General features: G+C 56.5%; 2 protein-coding genes across 2 annotated transcripts; one reads left to right on the forward strand and one right to left on the reverse strand.

Moving 5' to 3' along the window:
* The first annotated feature begins 612 nt into the window (after positions 1-612).
* Positions 613-5,990, forward strand: LOC104841090 (chromosome unknown open reading frame, human C1orf210). Its single transcript, XM_010582524.1, has 4 exons — positions 613-761; positions 3,826-4,333; positions 5,016-5,162; positions 5,626-5,990. Exons 1-4 carry the CDS (start codon positions 675-677, stop codon positions 5,988-5,990), a joined length of 1,107 nt encoding a protein of 368 aa, XP_010580826.1. The 5' UTR covers positions 613-674.
* A 5,085-nt stretch (positions 5,991-11,075) lies between these two features.
* Positions 11,076-11,738, reverse strand: TMEM125 (transmembrane protein 125). Its single transcript, XM_010582525.1, has one exon. It carries the CDS (start codon positions 11,736-11,738, stop codon positions 11,076-11,078), a length of 663 nt encoding a protein of 220 aa, XP_010580827.1.
* Positions 11,739-14,739: the final 3,001 nt, after the last annotated feature.

Genomic DNA, 14,739 nt, shown 5'->3' on the forward strand with positions numbered 1-14,739 from the left:
AAAGCTAAGACTGCTGATGCACTGCCAGGCCCAGGGACCTGCCCGTTTGCCGCACTTTTTAAACACCTTTCTGCCTGAATCCCAATAAGACTTTTATTTTCCTGTAGGACGCTTCTGGGCTGCCTCAGTCCCAGCTTCTCTGGCCGAGGCTTGCTGCGTGCCCCTGCCCTGGGTGCGTGGAGCCAGGGCACAGCAGCTGTCACTGTAGGCGGGCTGGGCTCAGGCTGCGCTCCTCGAACGCGGCCGTCTCAGAGCGGATGCCATAGAGGTGCCCCCCTCCTCCTCTGGCCCCCCAGCACCTCCCAGTGCTCTGCTCCCCCTGAGGCAGCCCCCACGGCAGCTCACGGTCCACCAGGCAGATGCTGGCGGTCTCCTGGTCACCCGTCACGAGAGGCAGCGGGTGGGAGGTGGCCGGGCGTGGTGGTTAATGTGTAACCGGCCCCGCCACCTTTCACCCGCGCGCAGCCGTGGGGAGGGCGCAGGGCCACGGCGGCAGCCGGGCTGGCTCCCAGGTGCTGGTGGTCCGCAGGGCCCTGCGGTCGGGTGCGGGGGGCTCGGCGGGGGCCCCCGAGCCGCGCGGCCGCAGCCACACCTCACCCGGCACGGCCGGCTCTGCCGGCTTCCCAGCTTTCCCTCAGACTTGTTTTTCTGCGCGGAAGTTTTCCTGGAGCCAAATGGCTCCCTCCTGCCTGCTCAGGGTCTGCAGCCTCCTCTGCGCCTGGTCAGTGGTGACAGGACACCCCTGCAGCCTCAACCACCAGGTAGGGGGGCCGAGGGGGCTCCGGCACGGGCAGCAGCTGTGGGCAGGCAGGAGCACCTCGCTCCCCGTCCTGCCAGCACAGCTGGGGCGGTGGCACCGTGCGCCTGCGGGGCAGCAGGCCCTGGTCGGCAGCTCCCACTCTGCACGGCTCGAGAGACGACGAGCAATGAAAACCCACGGGAGCAAGCGGAGTTAACGGGGAGATGTGCTGTGCCAGTGGCCACCAAGCACAGGGGTGGTTCACCCACCCCTGGAGCCTAGCTGTCCTGCTCCCAGCCCTGCAGCACCCCTGCTCCCAGCCCCACAATATCCCTGCTCCCAGCCTCGGGCTGAACATGTCACGTTGTCCAGCCCATTCACCGGAGCACAGCAGGGCTGGCAAAAGCCTTGTCTGAGCTGTGGCGTTTCTGACTCTGGGGGTCTCGGCTGCAGCCGTAACACAGCCACCCATAAGGGATGCCTGGGGAGCAGCAGTGAGGCACATCCCCAAGGGGCTTCCAGCCCCACGCTCCCTTCTCCAGTGCATGGTGGTGCAGTGACTGAAGCCAGGGTCCGGGCAACCATGGGGTCAGGATCCCCGAGCGCCTGGCGAGGAGCAGGAAATACAACTAACGCATCCCCCCAGGACAAGCACCACAGCCAGCAGCTTGGCTGCACCGGGCGGGAGCTGGGAGGAGGCAGGAACAGCAGCTGTCTTGGGTGGATGGCACAGGGCAGCACTGCCCATGGAGCTTTCAGATACTCCCTCAAAAGGTTTGCAGTCTTCCCCAGCCTCCCTGAGCCTAGCCCTGTTTGAGCTTGAGACAGGACCTGTGCGGTATCCCCATGGCTCAGCCCCATTATAACCCAGTCCTCGGCAGCCCAGGCTTATAAGTGCACATCTGTTCCTCTAGTGAGCAGGGATGGCAGGGCCTGATAGGAGATTTAGGTGAACAGGAGGATGAAGTGTACTCTTCGCTGGGTAAAAAAACTGGCTGGATGGATGAGCCCAGAGGGTTTTGGTGAATGGAGTTAAATCCAGTTGGCGGCGGGTCACAAGTGGTGTTCCCCAGGGCTCAGTATTGGGGCCGGTTCTGTTTAATTTCTTTATCAATGATCTGGATGACGGGATTGAGTGCACCCTCAGCAGGTTTGCAGACAACACCAAGTTGGGAGGCAGGGTCAATCTGCTCGAGGGTAGGAAGGCTCTACAGAGGGATCTGGACAGGCTGGATCGATGGGCTGAGGCCAATTGTATGAGGTTCAACAAGGCCAAGTGCCGGGTCCTGCACTTGGGTCACAACAACCCCATGCAGCACTACAGGCTTGGGGAAGAGTGGCTGGAAAGCTGACCGGCAGAAAAGGACCTGGGGGTGCTGGTCAACAGCCGGCTGAATATGAGCCAGCAGTGTGCCCAGGTGGCCAAGAAGGCCAAGGGCATCCTGGCCTGTATCAGAAATAGCGTGGCCAGCAGGAGCAGGGAGGTGATTGTTCCCCTGTAGTCGGCACTGGTGAGGCCGCACCTCGAGTCCTGTGTTCAGTTTTGGGCCCCTCACTACAGGAAAGACACTGAGGTGCTGGAGTGTGTCCAGAGAAGGGCAACCAAGTTGGTGAGGGGCCTGGAGCACAAGTCTTCTGAGGAGCGGCTGAGGGAGCTGGGGCTGTTTAGTCTGGAGAAAAAGAGGCTGAGGGGACACCTTATGGCTCTCTACAACTACATGAAGGGGGGTTGTAGTGAGGTGGGTGCTGGTCTCTTCTGTCAGGTTGCTGGAGATAGGACGAGAGGAAATGGCCTCAAGTTGCAGCAAGGGAGGTTTAGGTTGGATATTAGGAAAAATTTCTTTACTGAGAGGGTTGTCAGATGTTGGAATAGGCTGCCCAGGGAAGTGGTTGAATCACCATCCCTGGAGGTATTCAAAAAGCGCGTAGACAAGGCACTTCAAGACATGGTTTAGTGGGCATGGTTGATGGTTGGACTCAATGATCTTGAAGGTCTTTCCCAACCTAAATGATTCTATGAGTCTATGATTCTATGAAAGGAGAGGTGATCACACAGGAGGCAAAGAAACGGAAAGGCCAGCTAGCTGGAAAGCAGCTAGACCTAGAAACCTGGGACTACAGACCACAGCAAATTTCAGCAAGGCACCTCTGCCTGGGGGGCCCAAACATGGCATCAAGCAGGATCCCATGCCTGCTCAAGCAAACTTGAATTGCTGACCCACTCTCTGGCAGCTTCAGTTTGGGCAGCTGGCCCTCTCCCACATAAAGCACAGGCAGGAGTAACACGTGCTGGGGACTGCACCCCAAAACGAGCTTGTGTTTGGCTACCCTGTTTTTTGGGGGAAAAAAATCCGTCCATGTGGGTTGATCGATCTATCTAGCATGCACTGCTGGCCTTTTGGGACAGCGAATGGTGCCTCGTCTGTTTTGTTTACTAGTATGGCCACAGCCAGCCTGCACTAAGCCGCTGCCACTCGCGGTGTATCCTCAGAAATGTGGAAGGGCTAGAGGCATGGGTGCAGTATCCTGCACAGGCCCCAGGGAGCAGCTCTTGACATGGGTGTCTGGTGCAGGTGCCCACTGCTCTGCAGCCCAGCAGGCTGCCCGCCCGCCTGCCCTCGCAGCAGGCAGGGATCTCGCCCGTCTCCCTGCCCCAGCTGGAGGATGCCCTTGTGTCACGCAAGAGCTCCCTGGGGGCTGGAGGTGGGAATCTGGGGGAGGAAGAGGAGGTCCCTCTGCAAGTTGACCCCATATGATGACTGCCCTGTAAGGGAGGACAGGAGGGTGACAACCTGGTCCCTTTGCACCCACCTCGTCTGTTTGGGGTCCCCCTCAGTTCTCCACGCACCTCCTTTACTCCTTCAGTCAGCTGCTCTCAGTCCTGGGCTGTCTTCCTCATCTTTCTCCATTTATCCTGGCCCACACCAAACTGGCAGCTCGTGTTTTTTTTAAACTTGTAAACCTGTCTTTGCTTTTTTAAACTCTGCAAGGGTAATTAATTAAGACATTTGAACTCCTGGGGAGTCTTGGTCTAGACATCCTCCCCAGCACAGAGAGCCCATCTCACACAGCAGGTCTTTTCCCAGGGATGGGCCGACTGCAAAGGGAAGAGCCTCCTGCATGCTCCAACTTCCCTTCCAAGGAACATCACTGGTTTGGATCTCTCCTTCAACTACTTGGTTGTGCCCCGTCACGGGACTCTCTTGATGCATTTCCCTTCTCTGCGCTCCCTCAACCTCTCTAGCAATGCCCTGCTGGCACTGAGCCCAGCAGTCTTCTCCAACCTTGGGACACTGCGTCTGCTGGACCTGAGCAGCTGCAGCATCGCCTACCTCCACACGGATGCTTTCAAGGGCTTGGAAAACTTGCACACGCTGCTCCTAAGAAACAACAGTCTGCAAGAGCTTGAGGTCCCTTCCTTCCTGATGCTGAAGGCTCTTTTCCACCTGGACCTGCGGCACAACGCACTGGTCTCTGTGGACACCTTGAGCCTGCAGCTGATGGATGCAGTCCCGCAGGTCCGGCTGGAAGGGAACCCCTGGGTCTGTGACTGCACCGTGCACCCTCTGCAGCAGTGGCTACAGCGCAGGCAAGGTGAGCAGAGGGGGGCGGGTGGCAGGAGATGTGTCAGGCAGGAGGAACCCTGGGTGCAGGGGTCCCGCTTGATCCTTTTGCTCCAACCCCTGGGCAGGCTCTGAGACAGCTCTCCAGGGACCTCTCCCACCCCACTGAGGGACAGCAAAGCGAAAGGTGATGTGCCTGTTCCTTGCTTACAGTTACACACAATACCGAAGATTTCTAGGAATGACACCAGGATAATTTAGCCACTCTTCTGGGAAAGGGGCTATACATACACTTCAGCCCCTAAATCCACCTATATGTATCTACGTGGAGTGACCACCTTTTCAAGAGCTGCAGAGCACTCGGCAGCTCCTCCTGTGGAGCCGGATTCAGGCTCCAACGCTCTGAACTTGGCTCCCAGGCGACAGCAGCCCTGTGACAGTGGGGTTTCTATCAGTATGCATGAATTTGGCATTATCCAGCTAAAAGGAGCCTGCTAATCACAGTCACACACTCGCACGGTTCCTTGGTCAGGGAATTTTTTTCTTTGGTTGTGCCTTACAACATGCTGAGGACTGTCGAGGCTGAAGGGCAGAGCCAGGAGCACCTTGCGATGCATCCCATCAACCCAGGAGCAAGCAGGGATCGTCTTCTCTAAACTGGGGAGGGGATGGGCGAAGACCTCCTGTCCCACCTTAGCCCATGTGTCTCCCAGCTGTGCAGGTGACTTGTGCATCGCCCCCGGGGCTGCGGGGCCGGGAGGTCACAGCTCTGGATTCCCAGGACCTGGGCTGCTGGATGAAGCAGCGGTTTCCTCGGGGGGTCAGCACGGCGCAGCAGATCACAGTGACCCACAGCAATAGTAAGTTGTGCAGCTACGGAGGTGTCTGTAAGGTCTAGCTCCCTCCTGCCCTCCATCACCCCAGAGGGGACTGCAGCCGGAGACCCCCTGCTCTGCCCCCCAGTCCCAGGGGCTCGGGCTGCCCGGCCACCACTGGTGCAGTGGCTTGGTGGGGAGGGTGGTGACCACCTGGAGGTGTTTGCTGGCTTTGCAACAGAAAAGTTAGCAGATGCCACAAAGCCGCATGGAGCACAGGCTCCATGGTGATGGGCACCAGTATCAGACAGCCATCCGGCCGTTTTCCCCGCAGTGTTCACATATCCTTGGTAGCTAGCTCTGGGTGAAGAGCATTTATATTGCTCCTGATGAAAGCAATCCAGTGCTGGCTGCACACCGCAGACATGCACAGGGCTGGCTGCTGAGGAGCACCGGGTGCGCTGCTGGCTGACCCACCATGCCCTGAGGTACCTTTCCTGTGCCACAGCCACCACACCGCCCGCCGGGAAGGGGGGAAGGAGCTGGCCGTACCTGGTGGGCTTCCTGGTGGCAGCAATTGGCATCTCCATCCTGATCGCGCTGGCTGCCAAGTGCAAGCTCTTCCACAAGAACTTTGCTAGCTACCGCCACCGGCCACTGCCTGAAACCAGCTCAATCAGAGGCAGCCCCATGGAGGATGGCAGCAGCTGGGACAGGGGCTCCTCAGGCCGGGGGGCCTTTGAGAGCCACCCTATGCCTGGTGCTGCCGACCTGCAAGCTGAGGATGATGATGGCTTCATCGAGGACAACTACATCCAGCCAAGTGAGCAGCTGCCAGAGGAAGAGGAGCGGGAATCACACCTCTCCATCTGAGCCTGCTGCCCAGCTACCACCACTGCGGCCTTTCGCCGCCCCCCCCACCTCCATCCCCTTCCTGCCCTTTCCCACCCACCCTTGTCTTTTGGCCCCATGTGGCTGGGGGCAGGAGGAAAGGAGTGGAGCGGAGGGGTGGGCTGGAAATGGTGATGGAGGCTGAAGGCAGCCAGCCCCATGGTGTCCCAGCATGACACCAGCGGGGCTACGTGGGGACACCAGACCCACTGCTGCTCTCCCAGCCCTGCTCGGATGCTAAGGATGAAGGAGATGGTGCCTATCATGCCTGGGCAGCCTGGTGGGATGGGAAGAGGAGCCTGCCCTTGTGCTCCCTGCGGGGTCTCGAGCACCGGCCCCACTGCCCCATGGCGCCAGACCAGCCCTGCTCTGTCCCTCAATGCGTTGTCACTCTGGGGTGTGATTAAAGCATGATTTAACCCTGCTTCTGCCTGCGGTGGTTTGTTGGGGCTCTCCCAGCAGCAGTGCCGGGAGAAGACACCCAGGCCCACAGCTGGGGTGTGGCTTTTTTTTTTTGCATATGCTTTCAAGGACCATAAATACATTCCTTGTTAACTGCGGTGGTGAGAGAACAGGTCTGTGGCACCAGTGTTCTCATGCAAACAAATCTGTCACCTGCTGTGGCGCAGGCAGCCCTGCTGCGTCGTCCCAGGGTTTCTGTGCATGTCTTTCCAGCGTTGCTTCCTGCCGCGTCCCTTCTCTTTTTTCTCTCCTCCCTCTCCATCAAGATGTGCTAGAAAGGCACTTACCTTTCCCGTGTTAGCTCTGCAGAGCTGAGCGAACTTGTTGGTGGCACCAGTTTTGGCGTCAGGCAGGCACGTGCACTGGGGCGAGACAGCCTTGTCCCCAGGCACCCATTACAGAGTCCCGTCTGTATCTCTAACCGTGGAGTTATAACAACATTATAATTTTTGCATTCCTGTCATCTTTATGGTACGATAAACAGCACATGAGACATAGGTAACTGCAAGTTGTTTCTGCTGTAGCCAGTCATGCCTGCGTGGGTCACACCACAGTTAAAAGCAGGGAGCAGCAGTGGCATTCACCCTCCTTAGTAAGTGGTTCACAAGGCTCATACCATCCGGATGGGAAGACTTCCCAGGGCACAGCCCAGTCATTACCGTCCCTGATGGCCTGAGAATCTCTCTGTCATGCTCCAGAGCATAAAGCATCATCACAGGGATGGCATTTCTTGCAGCCCTGCCACATGGCTAATTCCCCCATCTCCTTCAAACCTCCATCTCACTGTAAACTGCCTTTGTATTTCTCTACTCATTAGGATATTTATAGAGCACAGTGTGTACAAAAGTAAATAGTACACGTCAGAGAATGTAAACCGAAGGGGACGACTGGGTCAGGCGTTGGATGGGTGATAGAAGCCAGTGACTTAAAGCACCTTCCAGAGAGGGAACGTGCCATTCAAAGCCATGAGGAGGATGAAAACCTGCTGGCTTGTTTCAGCGGTCAGCCAGTTTTTGTTCTTAAATGCCATATTTCTAAACTGAGCTTTACTTTTACAGTCACTGCCTCATGCTTTGACTTCTGGGCTCATCTTAACGGCTACCTGTGAAAATACAATATATGCTGTAATTTGGGGGGAATTTCTAATATCTTTCGGGTAAGATAGGAGACTTAAATCTGAGGGCTGGGAAAATGCATTTCAGTTATCTTATGGAGGGTATTTTCTGGGCTTTTCAACATGCTTTTTAATCCCATGAACTTGTGCTAGATGCAGTATTTTACTCTTGGTCTCAGCGATGTCTTAAAAGAGATTAAAAATACAGCTGCCCAGGCTTATGTATCCAGGATCTTGCTCACTCCCAGCCCTCAGTACCTAACGGTGGGTTGCTTGTCTACTTTGACCCTGCTGGGAGGCCCACCCATTTATTCTTTAACTGAGCAGACGTGGCTGTTTTTCTGGTGTGCGGGGGGCCCCAGTCCCATGACAGCCCCTCTGCCCCCGCTCCAGGCAGCTCCAGTGCCAGCGGGCAGGAGGCTGGCAGCTCACATGGGGGGAAATGCATCTGGCATGCAGAGCTGGGAATACAAGGGGGTCAGACCAGAAAAGGAGGAGCCTTCTCAAGGGGATCCCCCCGGGGAAGCTGCTGGAAGAACCGCGGTTGAGGCTGGCGGACGGGAGCAGTAGCAGGTATGCAGGCAGACCGGTTCCAGCCTCATTGCAGGCAGCAGCTGCCGCCTCGAGGCTCAAGGCTTGGCCCTACTGCAGGGCAAAACAGCTTCTCTGTAAACAAACCAGCACGCACCGATATATTCAGGAGGCTTCGCGTGCTCCATGTGAGCATCTTTGAGGGGCACGGCAAGGTCTTAGGTTCATACAGTGGTGGTAAGGGGGACCAGCTATGTCTAGGTCCTTAAGCAGAGGGAGGTGCACGTGCATCTGAAGGTGGGAGTCGTGTATCAGGAAATAAGTACATGCATTTGGGGGACTGTGGTGGCGTTGCCGTGCTAGCTGATGAGCCGAAATCACAGCTGCCCGCTGAGGGACCCTGGGCTGTCATGATTTCTACCCGGGGCTCAGCCTGAGCAGAGGCCAGCTCTGCACAGCTCTGCCACCTCCCACTTTGCAGAGAGGCCAACGGTCAAGCATCAGCCTTCAACATGGTCGACTTCTGTAACACTTTATTATGGATTTCCATGCACAAGACAGGAACCAAGAAAGGAGCAAACAAGTACCACTGCTGCAGAGGTGAGTCAGTGACTGGAGCAGCGCAGGCTGTCCATCTGGGCAGTCAGACACCCAAACCACTATCTTTGGGGACAGCCTGTTCTCAGCCATTATTTCCTTGGGTTGCTGACACGGCCCACAAACGTCCTTTTCTGGCACAATCCGTGGGCATTTGGGGCACATTTTGAAGGGGCTATGGAGGGGAGGATTCACATTGGCATGCAGGCAGTGCAGAGCTGCGAGCTCAGCACAGTCATGTGTCTTCACAGAAATGCCCAGATGTGCAAAACAGCTGGTGTGCAGGCAGCTGTGGCCTGTCCACATGTGCAGGTTGGGGGAGCTGGGAGTAAGTGCTAAAGCACTGTTGCAGGCAGAGACAGTGCAGCTTGGTATAACTGCACATGCACCGACACAGATGTGCAGAGCAGCAGCAACGGTGATGGTGCAAAACTGTCCAGCTCTGGCCTGTCCCTCCCTGTGTACGCACAGGGATCCCTGCTGGACCTGGGGTCAAACAGCCCAGAGGGCAAGGATGGCTTTTTGCTTTGCAGAGGATTTAGCACAGAAGGACCTGAGCTTAGTAACACCCTCTGAACTCTTGGGCAGATTAAGGGAAATGATGCAGAGAAAAGAGGAAACAGCAGTTTAATAAAATCTATAGATGATGTGAAAGTGGCAAAGGAAAATGTAGAAATAACAGAGATCCAGAAAGAAAAGCCAAAATGATGTTCCTGTACTTTGGGGAAAACAATCCAAGGCTTTGGGGGAAGGAAAGCCAGCAGGAGCACGGCAAGAGCAGATGAATACAGAAGTGCCCTCACGCAATCTGAGTGCATCAGGAACAGCGTGGTCTGGAGCTGCAAAGGGGATGAAGTCCTCATTGTCCAGTGTATACCTGGTGGGGTTCACTGATGCTGAACTCTGACACTGTCTCCACATGTTACACGGACAGTGATTCATGCTGTTACTAAGGGAATGAGCTGTTATCCTCTTCCAAATAAATTTGCTACCAGGCACCAAAAAATAATAGCTCAGTCTTATTCCATTACAGAGGGAATTTAGCAAATAATAAGCAAAAATAACAGCTGGGGCAGAGCAGCTCAGGTAAGGGGGATATGGGAGCAGACAGGAAGATGAAGAGAATGTTGCACATGAGCAGCTTTGCTAGGAGGTTATGATCTGTGTCTATGGAAAGGGCAGTGAAATGGTTCGTGGGTCTATGGAGGAAATGAGAATTTTGACAGGTAAATTAGTGTCAAGTCACAGGAAGAGCTCCTGGGGGTGAGTTGTTAGCATGCCTCTGGGAAAGACACCTCAGTGATAGACACCTTGTAGAGATAAAACACCAAAAAAGCTCCAGGTAAGGCCCAAGTGGTAGCAGAAGAACTTTCTGCCCCGCAGCAGCTGCAACACTTGACAGACAGAAAGAGCACGGGAACACACAGGGACTGGGATGAGCTGCAGCACTCCCACGGCAGCAGAGGTGCCTCTGCTCGGGAAACTCCTGTCTGAGGGCAACAGCACTCCCCCCTCGCACCGCCCTTGCGGAGCAGCGGCCCCAGCCCCGGGATTCGGGCATCCCAAGGCCATCCCCCAGAGACTGCACCTTGCTGTTTGTGGCTCGCATGGCTGGAGCACACTGGTGTGAAAAGAGCCGTGGTTTGATAAACCACGGAAGGTGGTGGGCCACAGAAATGTAATATTGGAACAGATCCTGGCATTGCAAACACAAACAGCATTTCATGTGAGGTCCAGCCATGCTGGGCCTCTGGCACACAGAATCCCATGCAAATCCTACGCTCACTCCCACAGACACAGGTGCTTTCTCAGGAGCAGCCCCTGCAGCCGTACCTCCTACCGAGCTCCCTTCACTTGCGCTGCATGCCTGCTGACACACAGAATATTTCCTGCCATTCATCAGCTGCTAGAGGCTCTACTTTGCTCAGGAGCTGGCGGCTCTGCACAGAGCACAGGGTGGTTTTATACCACCCACAATCACAGCTTCTCCTGCCAGGAAAGCGCACGAGACAGCTCCGGGAACTGCGGGAACCAAACAAGTACCGGGGTCCCCGGGGGTACAGGACAGGCTCACCTTAACTCTGTGTCTGGGCTCACAGCCGGGCAGGCAGCAGCTGTCACGGGAAACTTGCGGAGATAAAACGCCAACCAGGCCAGCGCTGCGCTCCTAACGTGCCAGGTCAAAGAGCCTGTCCAGGCACCCCAAGTCCCTGCTGTGCCATCAGCCTGGGGCAAAGCAAATGCCAGTCATCTCCAAAGGAAGCACAAGGCACACCGCGATGCTCGCCCTTCCTTCAGGAAAGGCCGGCACAAGCCCTGCTGACAGGTCATCTCCAGTGAGGCTCACGCAGGGGTGTCCTGGGTCAGATCAGGTTGGCCATGCTGGAGGTGGGAGGAAGCCGCCTGTTTGCAGCGAGGCGGCCGGAGATGGTGAAGACACGGATGTCGCCCGTCTCCAGGCTCCGAGGAGCCGCCTGGCAGCAGGAGGTGCAGAGCAGGTAGAGCAGCAGGCAGAGGAGGATGGCACTGCCGGCAGTCAGGAGGACAACCCCGCTGGTGAACATGCTGGCCAGCGGCCGTGCAGGGCTGAGCTGCATGGTCGTGGTGGAGAGGATGGTGAGCACGACCCCGCAGACCACCAGCACCAGGGCGCTGAGCAGCAGTACCAGGCAGTCCGAGAAGCCTCCGCTCTTCAGGAGCTCGATCTGGTCCCGGCTGCGGATGCAGTTCATGTCCTGGATTGCAGAGCTCAGCAGCTGCTTCAGCAGCACAAGCAGGGCCAGGAGGCAGAGCGTGGTGCCCACGGCCAGCCGCCACTCCCCAGACCGGCTGCTAGTACTGTATAGCAGGATGATGCCCCCAATCCCACAGGCCAGGATCAGCACCACAGCCATCCCGTAGCACAAGATGGACTTCTTGGGGTCCTGGAACCACCAGAGCTCCACATGCTCTTCCAAGATGTTCCTCTGGATGTGGTCCGCGTCCGCAGGGGTGCGGGGGCTGCTCAGCTCTGCCAGCTCTGGCATGGTGGGAGGCTGGGTTGGGCACGGTGGGGCAGTTGCACAGGTGAATCTACACCCTTACAGTGAAGTGGAGGGTCAAGGCAGCAGCGGTTGCGAAGGCAGCTGCATTTCTCAAGTGGGGATGCCTCTGTTTCATTCTTTAGAGCCTGGTGAAGCTCCCTTCTGCAGCAGTGCCATCTGGAGAGCTACGGTCCATGCGCTCGGGCTGAGCCCACCCCCCCAGGCAGGGCTGCAGGACATGGTGGAGCATCCCTAGAGCAGCACCGTAAGGGAACAACCAGGGCTGCGTCCTTCCTTTCCTGTGTCTTTCATCTGAAAAAGTCAAGAAGAGAAGATATCATTAAACAGAGACCCTGCTCCCCTGAACCAAACAATCCCCTGCCAAACCCTGGGCCTTGGTTGCTCCAGACTGGCCTGAAGACCTTTCCCTGCCTCCCTCACAATAGCCCCATGCAACTGGAGCACAGATCAGTCACGCACACACGTCTTCAGGGAGACTTCCACGCACTGCTGAGGGACCTCAGCCTGCCCCAAGGGCGAGTCTCCTGCCTCCCCAGCCCCGTGTGCCCTGCTCAGAGGCTACTGGCACATCACTGCCCGCAGGACTCTGCCTGCAGCTGGTGCTGGCAGCAGGGCAGGGACGGAGCAGAGGCAAGTCCCTCCTGGGATAAAGCCCCATTCACAGCTCCGGCTTCACATGCTCCCTCATCAGCAACAGCCTCTTGTCACCAACTGGCTCTGCTGCCCAGAATGACATCGGGAGGTGGGGGTCAGGACCGGGGCTTAACCCTTTCAGTGCAGTCGCTGGAAGAGCGAGAGCTGCCCTTGCTGCATGTTCTCAGCCTTGTCCCTACCCCTGCACTGCCAGCGGTTCCCCCACCCAAGTTCCCTACAGAAATACGATGGTTACATCTCCAGTGGTCTCAGCGCTGCCCTGGAAAGAGCCCCCAGAAAGCTGGGACCTGGCACCCTGCAATTTTGCTCTCTTCTTTGCTGGTTCCTGAAGCATTCCCCACTGGAGGGGAGCAGGGGAAGGGCCGCGGTGGCTGCAGGGTGAAGGCAGGCTCCCTGGTGCTGTGCTCAGCCAGGCTCCCCTCGGCACAGCGCCTTGTCTCAACCCGCAGCCTGGCTTCCCGGGCTTATCACCTCCCCCAGATCTGGGCCCCCCTCAATTCTTCATGGGTACAGTTTTACACCAAGAGTGGAAACCACTTGCATTTCTCTCACATAATGTCCCGCACCAGCATGTGAGTGCTCTGGCTGGTTCCACAGCACCAGAAGGACCTTCCAGCACAACTAGTACCCAAAGCAAGGAGAGGTGCTGGGGAGGACAGTGCTGGAGCATCGCAGGTATGGCTGAGCCCTTGACGCATGGGGCAGACCCTGGAGACCTGCGAACTGCCTCCCTGGTCACCTCCCACACAGGACGACGCACGCTCGGCCATCGCGGGCACACACACGCAAACTGGTCAGAGTCCCGCAGGAGATCGTGGCGGGGACGGGAACCGATGCAGATTCCCTGTGTCAGAGCTGTGTTACTTCTCCCAGGTGGGGGGGATGGCCACGCAGCACCCTGCCTGCTAGAAATGGCTCTCTGGGAGCCTGTCAGCCCATGCCAAACACTCCCTTTGTCTTTGTGCCCTGCTCTGCACGGTGCTGGGACTCTGGGCTCATTACGGACGGGTGGGGACAATTTGTGACCTCCACGCATGGCAGCTCTGCACACACCAGGGATCTTTGCTCCCACAGCTCTCCCTGTCCTCAGACAGTCTCCACAGACGCATCCCCTTACGGCAATGCCTTTGCTGCCAGCAAACGCCTCAAAATCCCCCTCCATCAGGGACAAGCCAACGTGGGGTGGGGGGAGAGGGAGGACAATAGCATGGGGGGTGCCCGAACCAGACACCGCCTGACAGTGTCAGGCCAAGCTCCTCCTGAGTCACTCCCCGGCTGTGATGGAGCATGAGGTCACTTTGGACATGGCTCAGGGCACGCTGCCAGCTGGCAGCACGTGTCCAGGAAGTCTCTAACCACCACGGGTTTGCAGGCCCGGGACCCATCACGCCATGTGAGCTGCACACTGTGCTACTCCCTTGCACGGCTGCCGCTGCTTGAATTGCCTGGGCAGGGAATGGGCTGGGACACAGAAACCCAGGCTCCAGAGGGTACACTTGCCTGGAGGCCCGTGGGAGATCTGCAGCTCCCGGCTAGAGCCAGAACAATCAGAAAGCATCAATTAGGGAGAAAAAACAGCTGTGGTTGAGTATGCTGATTTGTGCCTGCTGGGACCCACTTCGATTTTGCATGAGACAGAAGATACCTTGTGCTGTCCGCATGTGCCCAGGACACAGGTTCCTGAGAAGGTGAGGATATCACAGGGCACTTTCAAAGGAGAGGGGCGAGAAGAGGTTGAGCCCGGAGACGTTTCCTCAGCCTATGCAAACCAGCTCAGTGCTAAGCACTACTTCCTCCTGCCTTTCCTTCTCCAAGCACAGCAGTGCCTTATCTCCTCCTTACCAGCGAACGGGTGAGTCTAGTAGATAGCAGGTTTGTAGATTAGATTGAGATTTTGGACTAAGAAAACATGAAGCTTGGAGAAGTGCAAAGTCTGCGGCCTTCTGCTGCTTGACCAAAGTTGCGCACACAAGTTGTGAGTCAAACAGTAAGCATAAAAAACACAACAGCACTAACCACAATGAGGGAAAATGAGACCAAAAATCAAGCTATGGCACTGCATTCTCATGTTACTTTTTAAAATTTAGCCATTTTAATTTTTATTTGCTCAGAAGAAGGTCAGGGAGGAAGATAAAACTATTAGAGCATCTGGCTGCAGAACAAAATAAGGTATGACCTCTATGAGCAGGTATTTCCCAGTGTTATATTAACCTCTATTAAACAAACAATTTGGAGAGGCAAAGGCTTCCACTGAAGTGTGTCTCCATGTTTCCTTGTGTGTGTTTGAAAATGTTGTGGGAATATAAACTTTTGCTCTATAAGCCTCCAC

Source organism: Haliaeetus leucocephalus, unplaced genomic scaffold (genome assembly GCF_000737465.1).
Source record: "Haliaeetus leucocephalus isolate CR32 unplaced genomic scaffold, Haliaeetus_leucocephalus-4.0 Scaffold848, whole genome shotgun sequence".
Classification (NCBI taxonomy): Eukaryota; Metazoa; Chordata; class Aves; order Accipitriformes; family Accipitridae; genus Haliaeetus; species Haliaeetus leucocephalus.

What these genes read in the sequence shown, in the direction of transcription:
- LOC104841090 (XM_010582524.1), top strand. Translation starts at nt 675, where the DNA reads ATGGCTCCCTCCTGCCTGCTCAGGGTCTGCAGCCTCCTCTGCGCCTGG. An exon ending in GTGGCTACAGCGCAGGCAAG is followed by an intron (nt 4,334 to 5,015) that starts GTGAGCAGAGGG and finishes TGTGTCTCCCAG; the next exon opens with CTGTGCAGGTGACTTGTGCA. An exon ending in CACAGTGACCCACAGCAATA is followed by an intron (nt 5,163 to 5,625) that starts GTAAGTTGTGCA and finishes CCTGTGCCACAG; the next exon opens with CCACCACACCGCCCGCCGGG.
- TMEM125 (XM_010582525.1), bottom strand. Translation starts at nt 11,738, where the DNA reads ATGCCAGAGCTGGCAGAGCTGAGCAGCCCCCGCACCCCTGCGGACGCG.